This window comes from Diabrotica undecimpunctata, chromosome 7 (assembly GCF_040954645.1).
Source record: "Diabrotica undecimpunctata isolate CICGRU chromosome 7, icDiaUnde3, whole genome shotgun sequence".
NCBI lineage: Eukaryota > Metazoa > Arthropoda > Insecta > Coleoptera > Chrysomelidae > Diabrotica > Diabrotica undecimpunctata.
This window is the reverse complement of record NC_092809.1, coordinates 122767908-122789396: the sequence shown is the minus strand read 5'-3', so window position 1 is coordinate 122789396 and position 21489 is coordinate 122767908. Positions and strand designations below refer to the sequence as shown.

The window sequence follows — 21489 nt, the reverse complement described above, 5'->3', positions numbered from 1 at the left end:
TTCAAAACATTGCTGGATACGAAGTAGTTTAAAGTTTCATTTACTTAGGTAGCACCGTCAACAACAATGGCAGCTGTGAACAGGAAATTCGATTATCTATATAAATGAGTAGAACAGCTATGGCCAACCTCAATAAAAAATACACACAGACAAACACTGGTTTTCATTATATTTAGCTATTTTTCTGAAATGTGGACATCCGAACAGAAGATAGAAAAATAATCATGCATTTAAGATGTACTATTTGAGTAGAAAGCTTTAAATTCCTTGGACAGCCAGAAGAACCAATATATCGCAGTAGTTAAGAAGATATTAACTAAGATATAATGTGCTACGTGCCATCCAAAATAGGAATAGAAGGAGAAGCAGCGTAAAAAGAGTATTCCTACGATAGATATTGTTTGATATTACCGAATATTCCTCTAGGTTATATTAATAAAACAATTTATAATCGAAAGCTAAACCTGAGCGTTCGTTTTTATCGTATTCTTACGAGTATTCAAGAACCCCGTCAACTTTGGAGCGCTTAAAACCCATATAAATTAATGAAACTAAACAAATTTGTAGCGAAAATTATTCGTTGAAAAAGTCTTTATTATATCACCTTAATGTCATTTTATTGTAAAATGTCTAGAAAAGAAGGTATTTAGTTCGAAATAAAAATTTGCCCAAAAATGTTTTATTATATGTTATTTTTGTTTATAACTTTTTATTTTCCATTTTAGATAAAAATTAATAATAACAATGATATAGACAATTTAATTTGCTACAAATAATGTCTAATAATTTTTTCTGTAGGGTTACTAGTTTACGAGATACAGCGCGAAAACACTTTGTATCCTTTTTCAAAGATGGCGGCTGGGGGACAAGGGTGGAGCCCACAAACTTGAACTTAAGTTTATACTAACCCCCTACACATAAAAAATAAAATTGTATTTTCTGAAAAATTCAACCTTAAATATAACTTGTCAATGGACTTTTTAGATATATTGCAATTATAATTAGAACTAATAAAAAAAACTAATAGTAAATTCGATAATATTAATTATGTCTGCGCTCTCCCCTACTTTCTTAATGTGAGATTTCAAAAAGATGTTCAACGGAAATGCAGTTACGAAGGTTTCCTACGTAAGATCAATTTAAATGAGCATCGTCATGACTAAGACAATGGTGAAAGTAGGAAGCGGTATACTCCTTAAATCGTTAGGTTAGCTGAAAGCATTTTGTCTTTTTATAAAGAATCTCTATATAAAATGGTTTTTATTGATTTACACCAAATAAATCTGAAACGAAAGGTATAATAAAATTATATAAGGTATCTGTGGGATTGTAAAAAGTGGTTAAATTTTTTTACAGCTCTAATATTATTCAATGATTTTTATTGCATTGTTTAAATCAGGTTTTGCGGTATATTGGTTATAAACTATTACAGATTATCGAATTCAAGGTATATACCATAAACTTATTTAAAATTAATAATAATAAATACTTTTTGTCTTTCCGGAATGGAAATTATAGCTAATTTTTTTTATTGGCATATGCAAGTGCCCTATAGCTAGTGATAATATGCTAGTACTTTCCAAACAACAGAGAGAAAATTGTCTAGTATAATATAAAACTATATTATAAATTTTAAACTTGGTAGCATTACAAATTTTCTAGAAAAATCCTCCTTTTACAATTTTTTTCATAAGCATGAAGATATCAATGGTTTAAATCTTTCTCCGTTGACTAATTTTTTCTATCACGTCTAGATTTTTTGTTGTGAATTTTTTTTTTTTTTTTTTCAAAATATTTAAAATTTATGGTTTTTTGAATTTTGTTTTTTGCGTCAACACTATTAAATGGTATATATACATACAAGATGGGTTTTAGCGAATAGTAAAATAAATAGATATTAGTGAGTTCTGTAATAGTAAATATGCGCATGCGTAGTTTTTGCTCAGCTAGCTTAAAACTTGATAATATTTAGGTCTATCAATATCTAAGGCTTAATTATATGTCACTCAACATTGGAACAGGCTACAAAGAGAAATGGCCAGCAGCAATGTTGTTGATCGATTTTCTGTTGTATATTAGTCGATATACTAAGAAACTACAGTTGAAGCAATAAAAGAAAGAAAACTTAGATTTTATCATCATAATTAGATAAATTTACTAAAAACTTTATTACCTGTACCTGAAAAAATAGTCTTTAATCTAAAACCTTTTTTGGTTTTTTGATTAAATGAAGATTATATGAAAAGCATACGTGATTTATGTATTGTCATAGTAAATTTCACCTTTAACACAGAGAAAAACAGAATTTTTTTGCAGACTAATGTAATTATGGAGATAACATGGAGATAACATAGAGATAACATGGAGACTTGTTTCTCGTCTAATAGGGACGACGAGACATTGATTTTGAAGACAAACTAGACTAGATCACGTACAAGAGCAAGAGGTAACGACAAATTGTTCCACATAATTTTCATATTCTCAGTGTTTTTCATTTCTAATACAGTACAACCTCGGTATAACGAATCTAAAGGCTCCGAAAAAAAAAATGGTTATATCGGTAATTTTTCAATAAAGGGGTTCGTTATATCGAGGTTAATTGCGACCAATATTCGTTATAAAGGGGTTCTTAAAGCTGAATTCAAACCTTTATATAACGAATTTCTCATCACTTAGCCTCAGTTTAACAAATAATGATTTACAGAATAACTGTAGACCTGTGACTTAACTTAGAGAGTACGCTACCAAAAACAGGAGGAAAAACCTAAATATTTTTGAGAATAACGTAATTTATTTGACAAAGTTAAATTCGTGTTGGAAATGTAATATAAAACTAAACAAATAAAAACTACTTTTACTACGTCCATCTATGTCCATCGTTATTCAGTACCCTGATTACCGCTGAAAAAGTCAGTAATTTTTTATTGTTTACCTTGTTGTGTTAGGTTATCCATTTCACAATCCAGCACAGTGATAGATTTAACAACACCATCATTTAAAGCATTTTTTTTTAGAAAATAACACTTTAACACAGAGAGGGTATCTCTTGCGTCCTTTGATGTAAAATCTGGTTGACTAACGAGTTCTTCATCCACGTCGTCTTCTGCTTCTTCTACTGTTTCTTGCTCCACTGTCACGGAAGATACGATTTCAGCATCAGTGAACTCTCCACAGATTGCAACGTCATCATCCAAGTTGAGAAACTCTTCAAAATCCACGTTTAAAGCCTCCCTCACTCTCGTCCAACATCCTTCAATTGGTTCTGGTTGTTGAACTTCTGGATTGTCCTCATCTTGGTTTTGATCACGATCATTCACTTGAAAGCCGCTTTTCTTGAAACAGTTGACAATAGTTTTATCGTAAACATTATTCCATGCCTTTGTAAACATCCACATAGCATCTAACACACTAATTTTGGTTGGAGATTGGCATTCCAAGTCGTTCAAGAATTGACGGATAACCTCCCTTCTGTACTTGGTTTTGAAATTTTGTATTATTACTTGATCAAGCGCTTGAAGTTTAGACGTTGTGTTTGAAGGCAGAAACTGAACTGAACATGTGCAGAATATATAAAATTCGATAAATAAAAGAATGTGTTTCTTCTTCTTTTTTATCGTGTTGTTGGTTTGTTTCAGTCAGTCACCGAAGACCTCTCCGGTCATCCACGCTTTTTATTAGCTCTACAGTCTGTTGGTAAGATTGATACGATCTGAGTTTTTCTGATTTTGCTATGACGAGAGGTTTCAGTTTATCTGTACCGGATGAGTTAGTGCAGAGTAAGACTGCCAAACGATCTTTGCTGTTTTTGCCCCCTTTTCAAGGGTCTCCTTTCAACACTAACGTTTTGTTCGGTAGGCACTTAAAAAAGCCTTGTCTGCTCATCATTGTAGATATCATCTGCATTGTATCCATGGGTCAAGTTTGCCAATTTAGCTTTCCAATCTTCGCAAGTTAATTCATCCACGACAGCACTTTCAGCACAAAACTTTTTGAAACTAATTTGTTTCTAATTTCTTTCCGTGTCTCTTTTTGAACCGATCCAACCAGCCATTACTGGCTCGAAAGTCTGCATGCTCTAATTGTTCTGCAAACTGTTGAGCCTTTTCTTGGAGTATGGGATCTCCAACGGGTACATTTTTATCACAGCACTGTTTAAACCACTTAATAACAGCTTCTTCGACATCCTGTAGCTCACCTTTCTTAGCCTTTTTGCAAATTTTGGACAGTCCACCGTCAACTCCGTACTTTTCTTCAAAGTTCTCATCAAAAGATGTCAAAGTTCTTGGCAATCTCAAATTTCTTCTTTTTGGGATTTTCTTCAACAAATTTGTTTCAGTTTACTACGTAAACTACGCTAAAGCGAGGTTTGGAACGCAGAAATGCGTATCACAGGGGTTTCGTGCGTTATGTAGGGGTTTGCTACACTCAATATTCATTATACAGGGGTTTTAATTTATTTCCGCAAATCGTAAAAATTAGTTATATCGAGGATTAAATCGGGACTGCACTGTATTATTCTTTTCATTTCTTGATTTATACAAATTGAAGCCTTAGCACGTATTTCGTTTATTTTGAGCAACTAAGTATTCACCTTGGAGCTTTTGATTGCTTGTAGATTGATTAGTATAAAGTCAATCTGATACCTAATGCAATTTTGTTTTGAACATTGAACTCTATTTGCCATAATACTTAAAATAGGTAAATTTTCAATGAATTGCAATAATTTGGAAAGCTTAAAACACTATTGCACATAACGGTTTTTAAAAGAATGGAAACAATTAGTAGTTTATTGCTAATGCCACCGACTGTAAAAGATATTCACTAGACCGAAAAAGAATACGAAATTAAGTGCATTATTTTTCATAATGAAGACAAAAACAAATAGGTTTCTCGTTGTTTGTTTTTCTACACATATGTTCTCTGTTGTAAGTGATGTAACCGAACAGAATAGATTTAAGTGAAGGTTTTTTAATGCTGCCCAATTCTTTGAAAGACTGCGACCTGAATACAAATGTATTATTATCGTTTAAAGTGTGGGTTTCTTAGATGCATACACATTCATTGTCTATGGGATAACAATTAAGTCCACGATTGTTCTTTAAAATTCATTTAATAAATGCTTGGGAAAAATACTTATCCTTTGCTATTAAATGAGTCATTTAAATCCTCATTAAGAGGATTTAATTAAAATATTCCTGCACAATATACAAATTAACAAAATAATGTTTTCGATTAAAATATTTATTCCTATCACATAAGAGAACGATGTAAGCAGCTTAGAAGAAATAAAGTTTGTGTAATTATATTCAAAGATAAATGGATGATCAGTACGGCAAGAAATGGGGGCTTGCGTCTCAGTATTACTCACTTCATAAATTTCTTCTGGAAGAGCGTGTATGCTTAATAAACCGGAATATAAATAAAGACAAATCATTAAACTTAATAAGGTAAATATTGGGATATCTTCATTATAAAAATGCATTACTTTTCAGAAAAGTCTTTTCTAGGCCTGCAAGCAGCAAGAAATTCATTTTTATAGTTTCTAAAGTATAAGCGTCTATTAGTGTAGAAATTAATTATGGTTTGTGCCAGATTTGTGGGTATTTGAAATTGATTTGATCACTTTGTCTTGTAATCGAGGTAAACACACACTGTCATAAGTACCTTCTATATATAGAGATAAGGTAGGCAACTAGGTATTTCTAGAAAAGTTACTCTGTATGTTCGTTACAAGTGTAGATTTTACAGCTTACATTTTCTATTAGACCTTTTAAATCGTATCATTCAAGAGAATTCTGATGTAGTTTTTTTTTAATATCATTGTTATTCCGATTCTAAATCCTGCAAAAATCCAAATTCGGCCGCAAATTATCGACCTATTTCTCTCTTTTCGTGTATATTTAAAACTTTGGAACGGATGCTAAAACATAGACTAGAATGGTGGGTCCATACCAAAAAAAATTACTACCAAACAATCAGTTTGGATACAAAGAAGGATGTGGAACTTTAGATGCTATAAAATTTATATAATATAGATTTAGAAGATATTGCACCAAATAATGCGAAAATACTCCAATTCGCAGATATTGTACTTTATTCAGCAGAAATATCAATTTGATTTTTCTGAAAATATTTTTTTTACTATAAAATTGCATATTTATTATCTACTCTATACACAGAGTAATAAATAAAAGGCTGTAAGTAAATTAACGTGAGTTAGATACCGTCCTCTAAGTATTATTGCGGTAGGTCTTCTGGCCATACTCTCTTCAATCTTTTTTCGGCAAGTGGTTGGGTGAATTAATTATTTATCAGTTCGTTATATTTTATTGAGTGATTCTTTATTATGTCCTTAAGTAATGGGATGTCCAGATCATTGTGAAGTGTTTGGTTAGATACATACCAAGGAGTTTTACGGAGTTTTTATCATACGGAGTATTTTGGATTGGAATGTTTGAAGTATCTTCGTATTTACTACAACCCCATAGTTCTATTACATATGCCCAAACTGGTATGAGTATTGCTTTGTACAGAAGCTGTTTATTTTTAAGAGATAACTGAGAACTTCTGTTGAATAGCCAGTTCATATTTTTTAGTTCAAGATCTAGTTCAAGTTCAGTTTTGTAATTGGACTAGATAATTTTGTACTTTTTGTAATGCTACATTAGGGTCGATATCCATTGCCAAGATTCCCGTGTCATAGGCAAAAGTAGCTAAGAAGGTATCATTGCTGGTTGGAACGTCTGCTGTAAATATCAGATACAGAAATGAACCCAAATCGATTTAAGTATAAAGTGTACTTGGTCTGTTAGGTGTAATTTCAGTTTGTAGAGGAAACCATATAATTTCGTTTATGTGGTATAATTTCGTTTATGGGAACAAATTGTTTGATTTTTTGTATTGGAGAGTATCGAAGACGTAGGATTCAATTATATATTAATGTTAATAACACCAAAAAAAATTTAACATTAGCTATTTCATCAGTACATGCATATTATGAATCAAATGGATTAACGGCATCAGAATCTAAGACAGAAACTTGTATTTTTTTCTAGAAAACATAGAATTCCAAAAGGATATATAAATTGTGATTGATTCAAATTTCCAATTAAAAAATATGTCAGATATCTTGGAACTTATTTAGACAAAAAATTTTTGTGGAAAGATCATATAAAACATATCAAGAAACTGAAAATGCTATGAATATCCTAACGGCTTTCTATAAAACAAACTGGGGTGCAGATCCCAACATTAGTTTAATGGTTAATCGATCTACTATATGACCAATTTTTGATTATAGCTGTCGCTTGTAGGAACAGATACATAACAAAAATTGATATATAGAAAAATAAATAATGTTTACGCCTGTGACTTGGGTATCTTAAATCTCCACCAATCAACCTAATGGAATTTGAAGCAGTTGAACCTCCATTGGATTTGCGGAGGCAGTATCTCACCAATAAATATGTAGCTCCTACTATTAGCTTCTCAAAGATGATACACCATTTAGCTATCATAGATTTAACAGAAAGTACTCGCTTAAGAAAAAATCTCCACTTCTGACGAAAAGCTATAAAAATCTTTTAAAATTTAAAAAGGTACTATGTAAGAGTCATTGTATTGTACTCAATCAAAATCAAGGCAAAGTTTCTTAATTATGTCCATTTTTCTATGTTTAATGCGGAAATTTAGAAGAGACGGCCTAATTATTATCATTTGTTTACTGATGGTTTGAAAAAAAAGGAAATAACACTCCATGTGCAGTATATCAACAGAATTCTGGACGACAGTATAAATATAAGTTACCTAATGAAGCCACCATCTACACAGCACAAAATGCTGGCAATAAAGTTTGACCTTTCCCACGTTTTGACACAGAAAATGAAAACTGAATTCCATTTTTTAGTTTACATTCACTACTAACTCGACCTCAGATTGTAGATCTGTGAATACTAGTTAAAAAATAGTCTGGTGAATTGGCTATGTCAAGGCCATAAAAAAACTCTAGCATAATCTTTGTCTAGGCGACAATATACAGCCCTGTCGTACTCCTCTGTTAATAGGTATTTGTCTTGACAAGTTGTTCAATCAATTCTGATTTTTAATGTCAATAAACTATTATAAAATTGTTATAAAACCTATGATACACGTCAATGAATGTTGGATAGTTAAAAAAGAAAAAAAGGAAAGAAGAATAACGTGTGTATGTGGTGAAAATAAATATTCGTAATCATTTATAAAAGATACAATTTATTTTCATCGTATCTAATGTTCCAGCACGCTACCGTTTTCAAACTGTATTGATAATTTATTGATTTCACTGAGCCGTGTTGCCAATATAATTAGAAAAAATAATACGTTTTACTTTATCAATTGATTCCAATTAGTTGAAAATCGAACGGTTATTTTAATTTTGTTAGACTTCGATTACTTTTAATTTGATCGCTATTTAAATTGACCCATTTATATTTTACCATTAGTTAGTTATACTCATGCAAATAATGTTTCGCCTAATAAGTGTTTAGATTAGTTTAAGTTAATGTTTAACCGTGTCAATTGTTTAAAACTGAACAAAAAATGAAAATACCAAAATTTTTAAATTTGAAAAATAATAAAAAATAATAAAAATTAAAAAAAGACACCTAATAAAATCTATGTATGAGGGAAATAATAATAAAATAATCGACATTTCATTGTATAGGTACGAGTTAGAACACCTATCTACGCAATCAGGAGAGATATACACCGATCCAGATATTGTGAAATTCGTTAAAGTGTATAAACTTAGATGGGCTGGACACATTGCTAGGATGTCAGATCGCGAATACACGAAGATATTAACATTTTCAAAATCAGAGGGCACAAGAAGTAGAGGACGACAACGAGAAGGAGATGGATTAATGGTGTGGAAGAAGACCTACAGATTCAAGAGTCAGAAGATGGAAGGAAGTTGCCAGAAATCGACAGGAGTGGCGACTTCTTTGTGAGCAGGCCAAGATCCACAACGGATTGTTGAGCCATGATGATTTATGATGATGATGATATGGGAAGACAGACTATATGATTATATTAGCAATAAATAGATTAATATTTTTTGAATGTAGGTATATCAACGCATTTTCCATTAGCATAATAAGTACAAAGGCTAAAAGATCTGTCTATATAGTTATAACCGATTATACATACCAACTGTTATGAGATTGTTTAATCATATCTCATAATATAAAAAAGATGGAACTTACTTGGATTAGTGCTTCGGGTTGCAATGGGGACTGAAACCTGTCTGCAGCTTCGCTGAGGAGCTCAAGTTCATGCTCCAACTGCCTGCATGAAGCATTAGCTGAAACGTAGGCAGAAGCTAGCAAGAATCCTCCCAGAATTACAGAACATACTACGACGGTTACTGCTATAATCTTGGCTATTTGGACTGAAGTACTACGGAGTTTCATGTATGCCTGAAAACAAAAATAAACATTAGTATATTTCAAACAAATAGTCATAAGGGAAGTCCTAATTACATGAAAGCATTTTGCTATAATTTTTTCAGGTTCGTTAATAAACTTGCCCGTTTAGACAAACTTTTTTGCCTCGTTAAGACGGGTGGTAAATGCAGCACTGTCTTGAAACGTGTCAACTGCCGGTGGTAGTTGATCCCTGCGTGGATCCTAGACTCCTCAAGAATTTCTCTCCAGTCGTCCGTATCCATCGCCTTCCTCCGCCAAGCACGTATTCCAATATTTCTTATGTCTTCTTAGGGTCCTGCAAAGGACTTGTAAAGTAATGATTCTTTCCAGATTTTTTTTATGAGTTTACTGTTAACCCGAAAGTAACTATGTCATACCTCCCTCTGGACAGGTATGATTGTGCAATGGGATCATCATGACCTTTTAACATAGATGAACTTTGGGTGATTATAACCTTGACTTGTGTAAGCGTTAACTTGTGGGAACAAAATAGCCACGAGACAAAAAGAGTACCCCCTTTTACAGGCATCAATCTTTTATATCATTTTGACAGCAAGGTTTTCTTATATATGTAATATTGATGCTAACAGCTCGATTTTTTAAACAAATACCAAATGAAAATTTGTTGACTTTAAGAAAAATAAAATTTCAATTTTCAATGCCTGCCTATCTATCTCTGTATTTGACTACAATTTAATCAAAAATTGCTTTGCTATGCGATTTACAAAAGATAATTTGCATTTGGTCCATTGCTTATTATTACCTTGATATCGTTTATAATAGTAATTTGTTAAGTATTTTTTGATGACATTAATTTCAAATGTATATTATAAAAAAACCGATGTATTTATCCATTTTACCTAATTTAATTCTATTATTGTATATATATTGTATGGTAATACTATCATTAACCTGTATTTGTGGTACTAGACGATATTTTAGAACCAATTTTGTTTAAATGGAATTTAATTCAATAATAATAATAATATTAATATAAAATTGCCTTCGATATTATGTTTAAAAATGTAATTTCGTAATAAAAATTTGTTTCTTTAAGTTTTGGGTGGATTGAGTAGCTTAGCGTTCATCGTACCGGCCCTAGGACACATAAAGAACTACGGTTCTCATATAAAGAGAGTTCAGGTATGAAACAAGTCTTGAAAATTGTGAACACACGAAAAAAGAGCAACCGTGGATTCATGGGTGCAAAAAAAATCATTTGAATAATGGTCAAATGCATCAAGGGGGTATAAAGACATTTTGCCAAATTTACACAAGATCTAGTACATCAGAGATTCACGAATATTATAGAGCAGGGGTTCCCAAACTGTAGAGCCCGAGAACATGTTGGGGGGGGCAAGACAAGTTGAACATTAAATTAAATTTGGGTAGTCTTTTTAAAATTCTAAATTAACCATGATGTTTAGAAAACTAAAACATACCAATGACTTTACTACATAAACTTGAAATCGAAGGCTTAAAAGAATGGAATGTGAGCTGTTCAATGTAGCAACCGAGCGTTTCCAAGCGCTGCCTCACTCCTTGCCACCCTCCACCAGACTCAGGCCAGCAAAGTACAGCTAACCAATTGTGACTCAGTGTTTGAGATACCTGCATGTGTTTTTGCATTTTAAGAATGTACGTGTTGTCAGATTTTAATTGTCTTAATTGACTTTCAATATAGCGTAATTTGAGTGATAGAAGATATTGTAGTCAAGATGAACTCAGCAAAGAAATGCAAGTATAATGATGATTATATCAAATACAAGTTTTGCTACGAAGTATTAAGCAATGATGCAATGAGACCTAATCGTCTTGAAAGACATTTTTCATCCAAACATAACTATTTTAAGGACAAACCAAAGGAATTTTTTGCTACAAAATGTAAAAATTTAAAACGCATAAAGTTGGATAGTACTGGTTCTACTGCTCAGCCATATGTAAAAGTGCTTGAAAATTCATATGAGCTATCACTTTTTATTGCTAAAGAAAAGAATAGCCATATTATTGGAGAGACGCTTGTTAGACCGTGTCTGTTAAAGGCAGCTGATATTATTCTTGGAACGCAGAGTAAGCAAAAGTTATCTCAAATACCTCTTTCTGACAAAACTGTGAAACGTCGCATTGATGATATGGCCCGAGACATACAAAACCAGGTAGCTAATGCAGTAAAGTGATCTCCATTTTTTGCTATTTAGCTAGACGGGAATACAGACATAGCACAATGTTCTCAGATAATTTTTTATGTTTGGTATATTGAAAACGAAAGAATGAAAGACTAGCTACTCTTTTCTAGAGAGTTGGAGACCACGACAAAAGCTATTGATGTTATGAAAGCAGTGTCAGACTTTTTTGACAAACATGAACTCTCTTGGCAAAAACTGCCATCGGTGTATGTACGGATGGCGAGCCTTCAATGCTTGGTTCTCGCTCAGGCTTTGTGCAATTAGTAAGAGAGAAAAATTCTAATGTGACTGGGATACATTGTTTTATATATCGACAAGCCTTGGCAGCAAAAACCCTTCCAAATGAACTCGATGCTGTCTTAAAGTAGTGAATTACATAAAAAAACAGTGCGTGGAATTCTTGACTGTTTAAAACTCTTTGTGAAGATTTAGGAAGTGATCACAAAACACTGCTATTTCATATAAAAGTACGATGGCTCTCAAAAGGAGACATGTTGGCAAGATTATTTGATTTTCGAGATGAAATAATTACCTTTTTAGAACATCAAAAGCAAAATAAACTAAGCGTGGTGTTCAAAAAACGTTGTACGCAAGTAATATTGGCTTATTTGTCAGAAATATTTGACTCGTTGAACAGCCTTAACGTAAAACTGCAGGGTGGACACTAGGATACTCAAATATAATTACTTATTGTGATGCGATAAAAACATATATTGAGAAATTGCAACTTTGGAGGCGTAAAATATCAGCAAACTCCTGCAATTATTCAAATTTCCCTAAAGTAGAGTCAATCTTTAAGAAACACGCTTCAGGGACATTTATGAAGGATCAAGTTTGAAAATCCAAATATTTAACCATAGAAAACCCATGGAGAGCCTAATTAAAGAGTTCCAGAAATACTTCCTAAACACTTGTGACGATAGTATTTACAGAATGTCAACTGACCCATTTCATGTCAACATAGACTCCCTGCCTGAATCACTTCAAGAAGATGGTTTGCAAATAAAACATGATTCCTCTGCCTAATATAACTTTTATATAATGGACAAACCTTCATTTTGGTTAAAATATTTCAAAATGTATCCTAGTGTATCACGGGAAGCTGTTTGTTTATATTTGCTTTTTTGTGCGAAAAAACATTTTCTTGTGGCAATTAAAACAAAGTATTGGAATAAACTTGATGTTGCTAGTGACATGCGTTGTGCCCTTACTAAAACTCAACAACGAGTAGGCATACTATAACGCGAAGCATTTATAGAAGGCTGGTCTACAGGATTAAAAGCTCCATCAGGAAAGGGACGGCGTTTAATCATCACCCATATAGGAAGTGATACAGGGTTCCTTGATGATGGTTTGCTTCAATTTGAGTCAAAAAAAAACAGGTGAGAATCATGAAGAAATGACTTCCGAAGTATTTGAGCGCTGGTTTAAGAGAATCTTACCAAAATTGGAATCTGGGTCTGTGGTTGTTATAGACAATGCGTCATATCATAGCCGCAGACTAGAACAATTACCGACGACGGCATGGCGGAAAGGGAGAATTCAAGAATGGCTTACAGAAAAGGGGATTGCATACGAAGAATCAATGCTCAAAATTCAACTACTTGACATTGCACGGTTAAGGAAAAGTGAATATCTTAAATATGTTGTGGATGAAACTGCAAAAGAGTATGGTGTCAAAGTTCTGCGTCTACCACCTTATCATTGCGAACTTAATCCCATTGAACTTATCTGGGCGCAAGTGAAAGGAGAAGTAGCACGCAATAACAAAACGTTCAAATTAAACGAAGTTAAAGAACTTTTGATTCAAGCAATCCTTCATGTAACTCCAGACAAATGGGCTAAATGTATAGGCCACATAATTACATAATTAAAGAAGAATATCGTATGTGGGAACTTGACACTCATGTCTAAGTTTTACTAGAGCCAATTATAATTACACCAGGTGAAGATAATGACAGCGATAGCAGCACTGCATCTTTAGATTTAGACAGCGAATAATATTTTCTAATAGTTTAGTAGGAACATCAGCATAAAAAAACCAAAAACAAAAACAAACGAGAAGAACATAGTAAGTGTGTTTAGTGTTTGTGTTTAAATAGAATAGTACAATGTTTTGTTACATCCAAAATTATTTTTATTTTGTTTTTATAGAATTTTATTTTGTTTTATAGGATTTTATTTTGTTTTGTTTTATACTTTTTAAGTGTTTTGTTTATTTTATTTAATGGGACAATATGGCTCTTCGCGAACACCCATGTAAAAAAAAGTAACGCGACACAAGACATACCTCTCGGGTGGTGTGGAAACTGTCTTAAAATTTGTTTTAAAAAAATTTCATTGTGTAACTCTTTAAGGACGGGTCACGTCAAAAGACGTTTTAGCGTAACTTCCGCGACAACCGGGTGGCATCAGTAAGCTTTCTGCAAAATTACTTGTTTTTTATAGCTTTTTGTTTGTGGCATTCTGTATTTTTAGGAGACTGTATGGAATAAGCCACAAAATATTTATTTATAGGTTTAATTTACTTATGTTTCGATCTCTATATAAAGACATCGTTTTCAAATATACAAGTGATAGTAATATTTATTTTTCTATGGTTTTTTGTTTGTCGTTCTGTATATTTAGAAATAATGTTGGGAATAAGTAACAATATATTTAATTGAAATGTTTAATTTACTGACGTTTCGATATCTATATAAAGAGATCGTTTTCAAATATACAAATGATAGCAATATTTATTTTTCTGTGGCTTTTTGCTTGTGGCATTCCGTATTTTTAGGTAGAATGTTGGAAATAAGGCACAATACATCTATTTACATGTTTATTTTACTGACGTTTCGATCTCTATTACAGAGACCGTTTTTAAAGTTAAGAAAAAAAAAAGAAAATAATATAAGAATATATAAATATATAATAATAAACAAATAAAATAAATATAACTATAATTTATATCTTTGAAAACGGTCTTTGGACATAGAGATGGAAATTTCAGTAAAAACTTGCAGATAAATATATTGTGGCCTATTTTAAACAATAATATTTAAACAATATAATATAATTAACGTTGAAATAAAAGTGAGTGTACGCCACTGGATTTTCATACGTCCTTCCCCACTTCTACGCCTTCAAAAAGTCCATCCATCTCACTAACCAACCTAATCTATTTTTTTTTATTAACTCTAAAATAATTTGAGTCATACGGGCTTAACAGGAAAAGCTTTTATCCGTATTGTACGATGTTACACATCTAGAACTTAGAGAGGAAGCTTATAATCACAGCTTTAAATTTCTTACGTTAGGCAAAAGCAAAGTTATAAGCAAAAATGGTTGATATATTTGATAATTTGTTAATTTTTAATAATAAATTTGCAATATATCAGCTTCTAATAAACCGATTTTTAATTTTTCAAAGTTTGTTTGCTTTGTTTTTTTGAAAGAAAAAAAAATGATTTAAAAAAAGGTTATGTATTTATTAGTTTATTACTTATTATCATTTATATCACAAAACTATTAAATTGTTAATAACAAATTCCTACCCAGAAATTTGAACTATATCATGTTAAAGATTGGGACTCGGAGGGGCAAGACACATAAAAATCAGTTGTAAAATCTCACAGTTTGCTCAATCGGCTACAAAACCCCCCTTTGCCCCTAGACTTATATGACAACCGTAGTTTCTAAGGCGTTTTGCCTAAAACATGCCACCATATTCATGCCCATGTTTTTTTTTTTTTTTTTTTATTGTATGTGGCTTTGGCATAGCCAATTAGCCAGACTATTTGTGGTAGTTACAATTTTTGATTTTATTATCTAAGCCTATTTATAATATAAATTTACAGAAAGTAATATGTTCGTATACACATTCAATTTTTGACATATTTACAATTTTTAATTTGATTACCTAAAACTATTTATAATTTAAATTTACAGGATGTTATGTATTCGTAGATACATTTTAATATCTGCTTATTATTTGAAAAAATAATTGTATTTAAATTGACAGGCAATGAACAATTTAGCCCAATTAGTTTTTCATACATCATGTTGATACTTTGTTTGTACTGTCCACACTCCAATATAAAGTGCTGCAGATCTCCCACTTTACCACAGGAGCAATATGGGTTATCAGTAATACCTATGCTGTGTTTGTATGCAGGAGTGAGTGCGTGGTTTGATCTTATTCTGTTTATTGTTTTTATAAATAACCTATTTGTCTCATATTTGAACCATCTCTCATTGGGTATTAGTGGTTGGCAAGCTCTAAAGTTTATTCCAGTTGTACTTTGGTTGTATAAACATTGCCATCTTTGTTTGCAGTTGTTTCTACTGATATTATCTATGTCTGCTACTGGAAGAAGTATGTTGTTTATATTATGTTTGGTTAAAGCTGCAGATTTAGCTAATTTGTCGACTTCTTCATTTCCTACTATTCCAGAGTGTCCTTTTACCCAACAAATAATAATCGAGCTACCTGCGGAAATAATATCATAATGTAACTTCTTTATTTCTATCTCAATATGGTTTAGGTTTTTTGTGGTTTTGATAGAAATGAGTTTGTCCATAATGCTTCTACAATCAGTCAGAATGATATAATTATTCATACCAATAGAGGCTATATATTTTAACGCAAGAAATAAAGCTGATAGTTCGGCAGTATATATTGAAGCTTCATTGGGCAATCGACATGATTCTTTGTAATCAGAATTCCAGTGATATATTGCACAACCCGTTTTATTTTGAATTTTGGAGCCATCAGTAAAAATATATTGAAATGCAGGCCACTTATCTTTAATTATTTTATTGATCATACTTCCTGGAAGATTTGAATCCATATAATATGTTTCTATTATCTTAGAGAAGAGAGTCTCAGGAGGTTGTGTATAAATTGGTGGTATTTTATTTTGATACAATTGTTTTTCAAATATTGTTAGTTTCCTATAACTTTCAACGTATATGGGAGTTTTTTTGTTACGCCAATATTTATGGCTTAAGTCTAATATATTCAAGTTACGAATATTTTTTAAATAGCTGGAATTTTTTGATATAGCTCTAGCTACAAACTTATCTGTACAAAACTGTCTGCGTAGTGTAAGGGGTGGCTCTTTAGCTTCAATTTCAATAATACTAATAGGAGTAGATTTTAAGTAACCAAGACATAGCCTCAAACATTAATTTTTTTGGGTTTCAATTTTATTAAGATGTCCTGTTGACGCAGACCCATATAAATGACAACTATAATCGAAAATTGGTCAAATCATTGAGCGATAAAATAGCAATGCAATATTCGGGTCAGCTCCCCAATTGGTTCTACAAAATGCTCTAAGGATATTCATGGAGTTTTCCGATTTTTTTATAATAGAATGAATTTGATCCTTCCATAACAGTTTACGATCCAAATATGTGCCTAGATATTTTACACAATTTTTGATTGGAAATTCTATTTTTCCTAATTTAAAGTTACCTTGGGGAGTTTGGCGTTTTTTGGAAAAAAAAACAAATTTCAGTCTTTGTAGTTGATATTGATAAGCCTAGAGAATGGTAATAACTTTTTACACAATCTAGTGTAGATTCGAGTTGACGCCTACAAATGTCAAGGGTAGTATGGGAGGTATACAACACAACATCATCTGCAAACTGCAATATATTAGAGTGTGGAGGTACTATCTGTTCTAGATCTATATTATACAATGAAAAAAGAAGTGGACTTAAAATACTACCCTGTGGTATACCTATATTTGTTAGCCTTGGCGCTAAAAGTGTCTCATTTATTTTTAAGTAAGTCCATCTATTCTTGTACAAGGATATAATGAAATCTGAAATTTTAACTGACATTCCAAGATATAACAATTTCTTATGTAGAATATATAAATTTATGTTATCAAATGCAGAGGTTACATCTATAAATGCTGCAGCTGTTGATTCTTGATTTGTGAAATTGACCATGCCCATGTTAGAAACTTGTTTACTCAAAAGAAAATTGCAATATAGAAAAGTAATTATATCCCGCAATATATACTTATGTAACCTAATGCGGTTAAAAATAGCCACCGGTTGTCTCTTAAACTAACATCGTCGTACCAGGTACAATGACAATTCGTGATCGTACCTACTACTTGTTGCGAATCATTTACGATGGTTCTAATAACATGGTCAAGGCTATCAGATTATTCTACTTGCATTCTGTTTACGCCATTGACGTGCTAATCCAAAAAAAAGCAAACTTAAAACATTAAAAACTGACGAATTTAATTCGATATATGTATTTAAAAAATCAAATATTTGGTTAAAAATAAACAAAATGCAAAAAATGTCTCAAATAATCCTCGCATACATGTAGCGAACAACATATATGATGTGAATTATCTTGTCCCTATCAAATGAATTAACAGAATATTTCAATAGACTGGAAATGGAGGTCAAAACCAGAGAGTATGATATGCTCACCAGGTGAGCAATAGACAGACCAGTCCTTTAAGATATCTAGTTTAAATAAATATGAGTAAAGTGAAGGTCGTAAAAAATAACTAGAGCGAAAAAAATAACCATATAAAGTTGTCCGATCTATAAAGATCGATATAAACCTGGAAACAAAGATACTAAACTAAAGTTAGAGAGATGGGAGTAGACGAGAAAGTTTTAGAAGGGTATAAAGAGGTTTAAAAGAGGTTTACATATAGCGACTAAAAACAAAGAATCAAATAGTGCAATATAATATATTCAATAAGTGAATTGCAGAGATTTGATCGGTCATGAAAGACGTCAACTACTTCAGTGATTTACTGGAGTACGTTTCGCATTTATTATTTTTTTAAAAGTACCAATATTACCAATCAATCCAATGTTACCAATTTAGACTATTAGTTATAACAAAGGAAGAAGAATAAGGATATGAAGTTCTTATTTGTCCTGTAGGGAGGTTTTTTATTTGTTCTGTATGATGAGAGAGTGATATATCCGGCACAAGTTATCGATGTCGGTTCTTTTATTTATGGAAGCTGTACGAGAGTACAGTATTTTATTAGAAATGAACGCTAATGTTAGCCCGCTGGGTCTTTCAGTAATGGAGTGCTCATAACTTATGGAATATAGAAATTTATTGATGATGGATGCGGGATAGGAGTTATTTATGAGAATGGACTTTAGTAGATTAAGAGATTCTTCTTTGTAAAGCGGGTGTGTCAACGCGTGTACTCTAAAGCTGAGGGCTTGTACCAAGTTAAGTTCATATCTGATTGGGTGTGTCGAATGGTAATTTAAGAAATGGTTGCTAGCCATTTCTTTTCTGTACCAGGTAGTGATTAATCTGTTATCATGTGTGCGAATAATTCGCATATCTAAAAACGGGATACTGTGATCAACCTCTAATTCACATGTAAATTTCAGGTGAGGATCAACGCAGTTAAAAACTGATAAGGTGCCCACCGTCTTGCCCGGTGGAGTTACTAAAATCAGATCGTCGACATCCCGTTTTACAAAGGGAACCTGGAAATCTAACTTCTTAATACTCTCTCATAGACAGTAGAGATGAGAGTACTAAGAAGGATTATAGGAAATACGCTGAGAGACCGAAAGAAAAATAAAGACATTAGGAGAAAATGTAACGTACAGTGTAAAAACCAATGAACACTAAATAGAAAAAATGATGGAATAACCACATAAGCAGAATAGGGGAGATTCATGTCTTCATACATAAAGAAGTATCGGACGACGGCGCAAAAAGTGGAGTAACAACCTTCCATAGAGGAAGGATCCTCTAGAGGTAATCCTCCAAGGAACAAGCTCCATATACAGAGGAAGAAGAAAATGAAATAAGGAAACCCACAAGGAAAATGGACGAAGTCAGTTCAAGAAGATTTTAAATACATAAATGTTTGAGATTGGAAAAACCACTACATACGAAGAAATGGAAGAAACCATAAGATTTTACGGTCTTTCGAGCTAATCTATAATCACTAAAACGTTGTACTAGGTCATCTTCCAAGAAAGAATTATTATAGTTGTGATATAAATTCGTCCTACTATTTGATCACGTTCAACACTCAGCAACATACATGAGATTGGTACTGAAGCAGCTTTGTGGTATTAGTTTAATTACGTTCAAACAACCTCCTACTCGGCCATATTTAATTTACTATCATGCTCTAAGTCTAAGTCTTGCATTTCTCTGCATGTCTTTGTCATACTGAGCTTTTATATAGTTCCTACCATAGTCCTACCATATCATATCATTAGTATATCCTTTGAAATTTGATAATATTTAAAATTCCCTGGACTGACCATGTAAAAAATAGGTTATCGAATATAAATATTTTGCTAATAGAAATATAAATTATACCTTTTTAACAGAACGGGATTAACGATGAAGACCAATCCTAGAAAAAGAAAAAACGAAAAATATTTTTCGAATCGGTACTTGGAGTGTAAAATCACTATCCACAAGAGAGCAAGAAATAACCCAACAACTTAAAAATAAGAATATTGATATATGTACACTTCAAGAAACAAACAAAATGGGAAAAGGCCAAATTATGTTAGATAACTACTTAATGTTCTACAGTCGTGTTGCGAAACCAGACCCAACTCCAATAATGGAGTCCACCAGAAAAGGAAGATGGGTGACTTTAACGCCCGTGTTGGTGGTGACATAGTATCAGGGATAAAACAACAATTTCACGAGGATATCAGAAACGCAAACGGTAATCTTCTGACGGGGCAAAAATGAATTACATAACAACACCTTTTCCCTCACAAAAACAACACAATTATTATACCCTTAAAAATATCAGACGACAAAGATCTTCGATTGACTATATCCTTTCAAATAGAGAGCTACCTCGTTAACGATATTGTTAAATTAGTTATAACACTGTCGGTCAGATAGCCAAGCGGGCTGGGCGGCCGGCTTCTCATTCGCTTCACTGCGAGTGGTTCAGTGGATGTGGGTTCGGTCCCCAGCTCGGTGTACAGAAAAACAAAAAGTCTAACGCAGCAGTTTAAAATTCTAGATGAATCTGCGGCTTAGACTAGAATATGCTGGTGTCTGATCGGCCTATGGTGGAGCAGTACAGCAAGAGATAAGAGCTTGCGGCTCGGTGATACTCCTCCATAGATCCCTACCGGAAGGGCGTGGCGCCTAAAATACCGGGTATATATATATATATATATATATATATATATATATATATATATATATATATATATATATATATATATATATATATATATCTACGGCATTAAGTGAACTCCGCCCATGTTAAAATTCAGGTTCAATTGAGCTCCGTGGTCAAGTGGATACCGATATACGGAGCTCACTTGACAATTCCGTAATATTGGTTCAGTCGATTCATCAACAGTAGAGTTTAATAATTTATAAAAAATTTTTGGAGCCCGCAAATACCCCTGTATCATAAATGTATATCGTTTAGTTCACGTGTATATATTATAGGGGTCGTTCAGATCTTTTTCATTGTATATTTGAACCATACGTTTATCGGTTTAAGTAAGCTCTGAGAGTTTGGCAACTGTGCGATTATACCGTATATTTTCAACATATACCCTGAACGGTTTATATGGGCTCCTTATTTTTATCTACTATTTGTAGACAGTGTAATGTCATATGCATTACACTGTGTAACAGAGGATATCTTATTACCTGGTATAACTACGTACTAAAAGGTAACTGGTTCTTTAAAAAACAGGTATATAGATACAAAAGGATTTCGGCTTATTATTTAATGGAATATTCGCTTGCATAGAAAATTTTATTTTTTCTGCATTTTTAGAAATGTTGTTTTTTTATTTAATATAATTTTATTAGTTCAATGCCGAATTCGATG

The 21489-nt window shown here is 32.4% G+C and overlaps 1 protein-coding gene across 1 annotated transcript in view; it reads right to left on the bottom strand.

Moving 5' to 3' along the window:
• Positions 1–21489, bottom strand: part of LOC140445770 (uncharacterized) — a 161564-nt gene that overhangs the window by 34258 nt on the left and 105817 nt on the right. The window contains exon 2 of the mRNA XM_072538101.1: positions 9243–9455. Within this exon, the coding sequence (XP_072394202.1) occupies positions 9243–9455 (213 nt within the window). The remainder of the gene's footprint in view (positions 1–9242; positions 9456–21489) is intronic.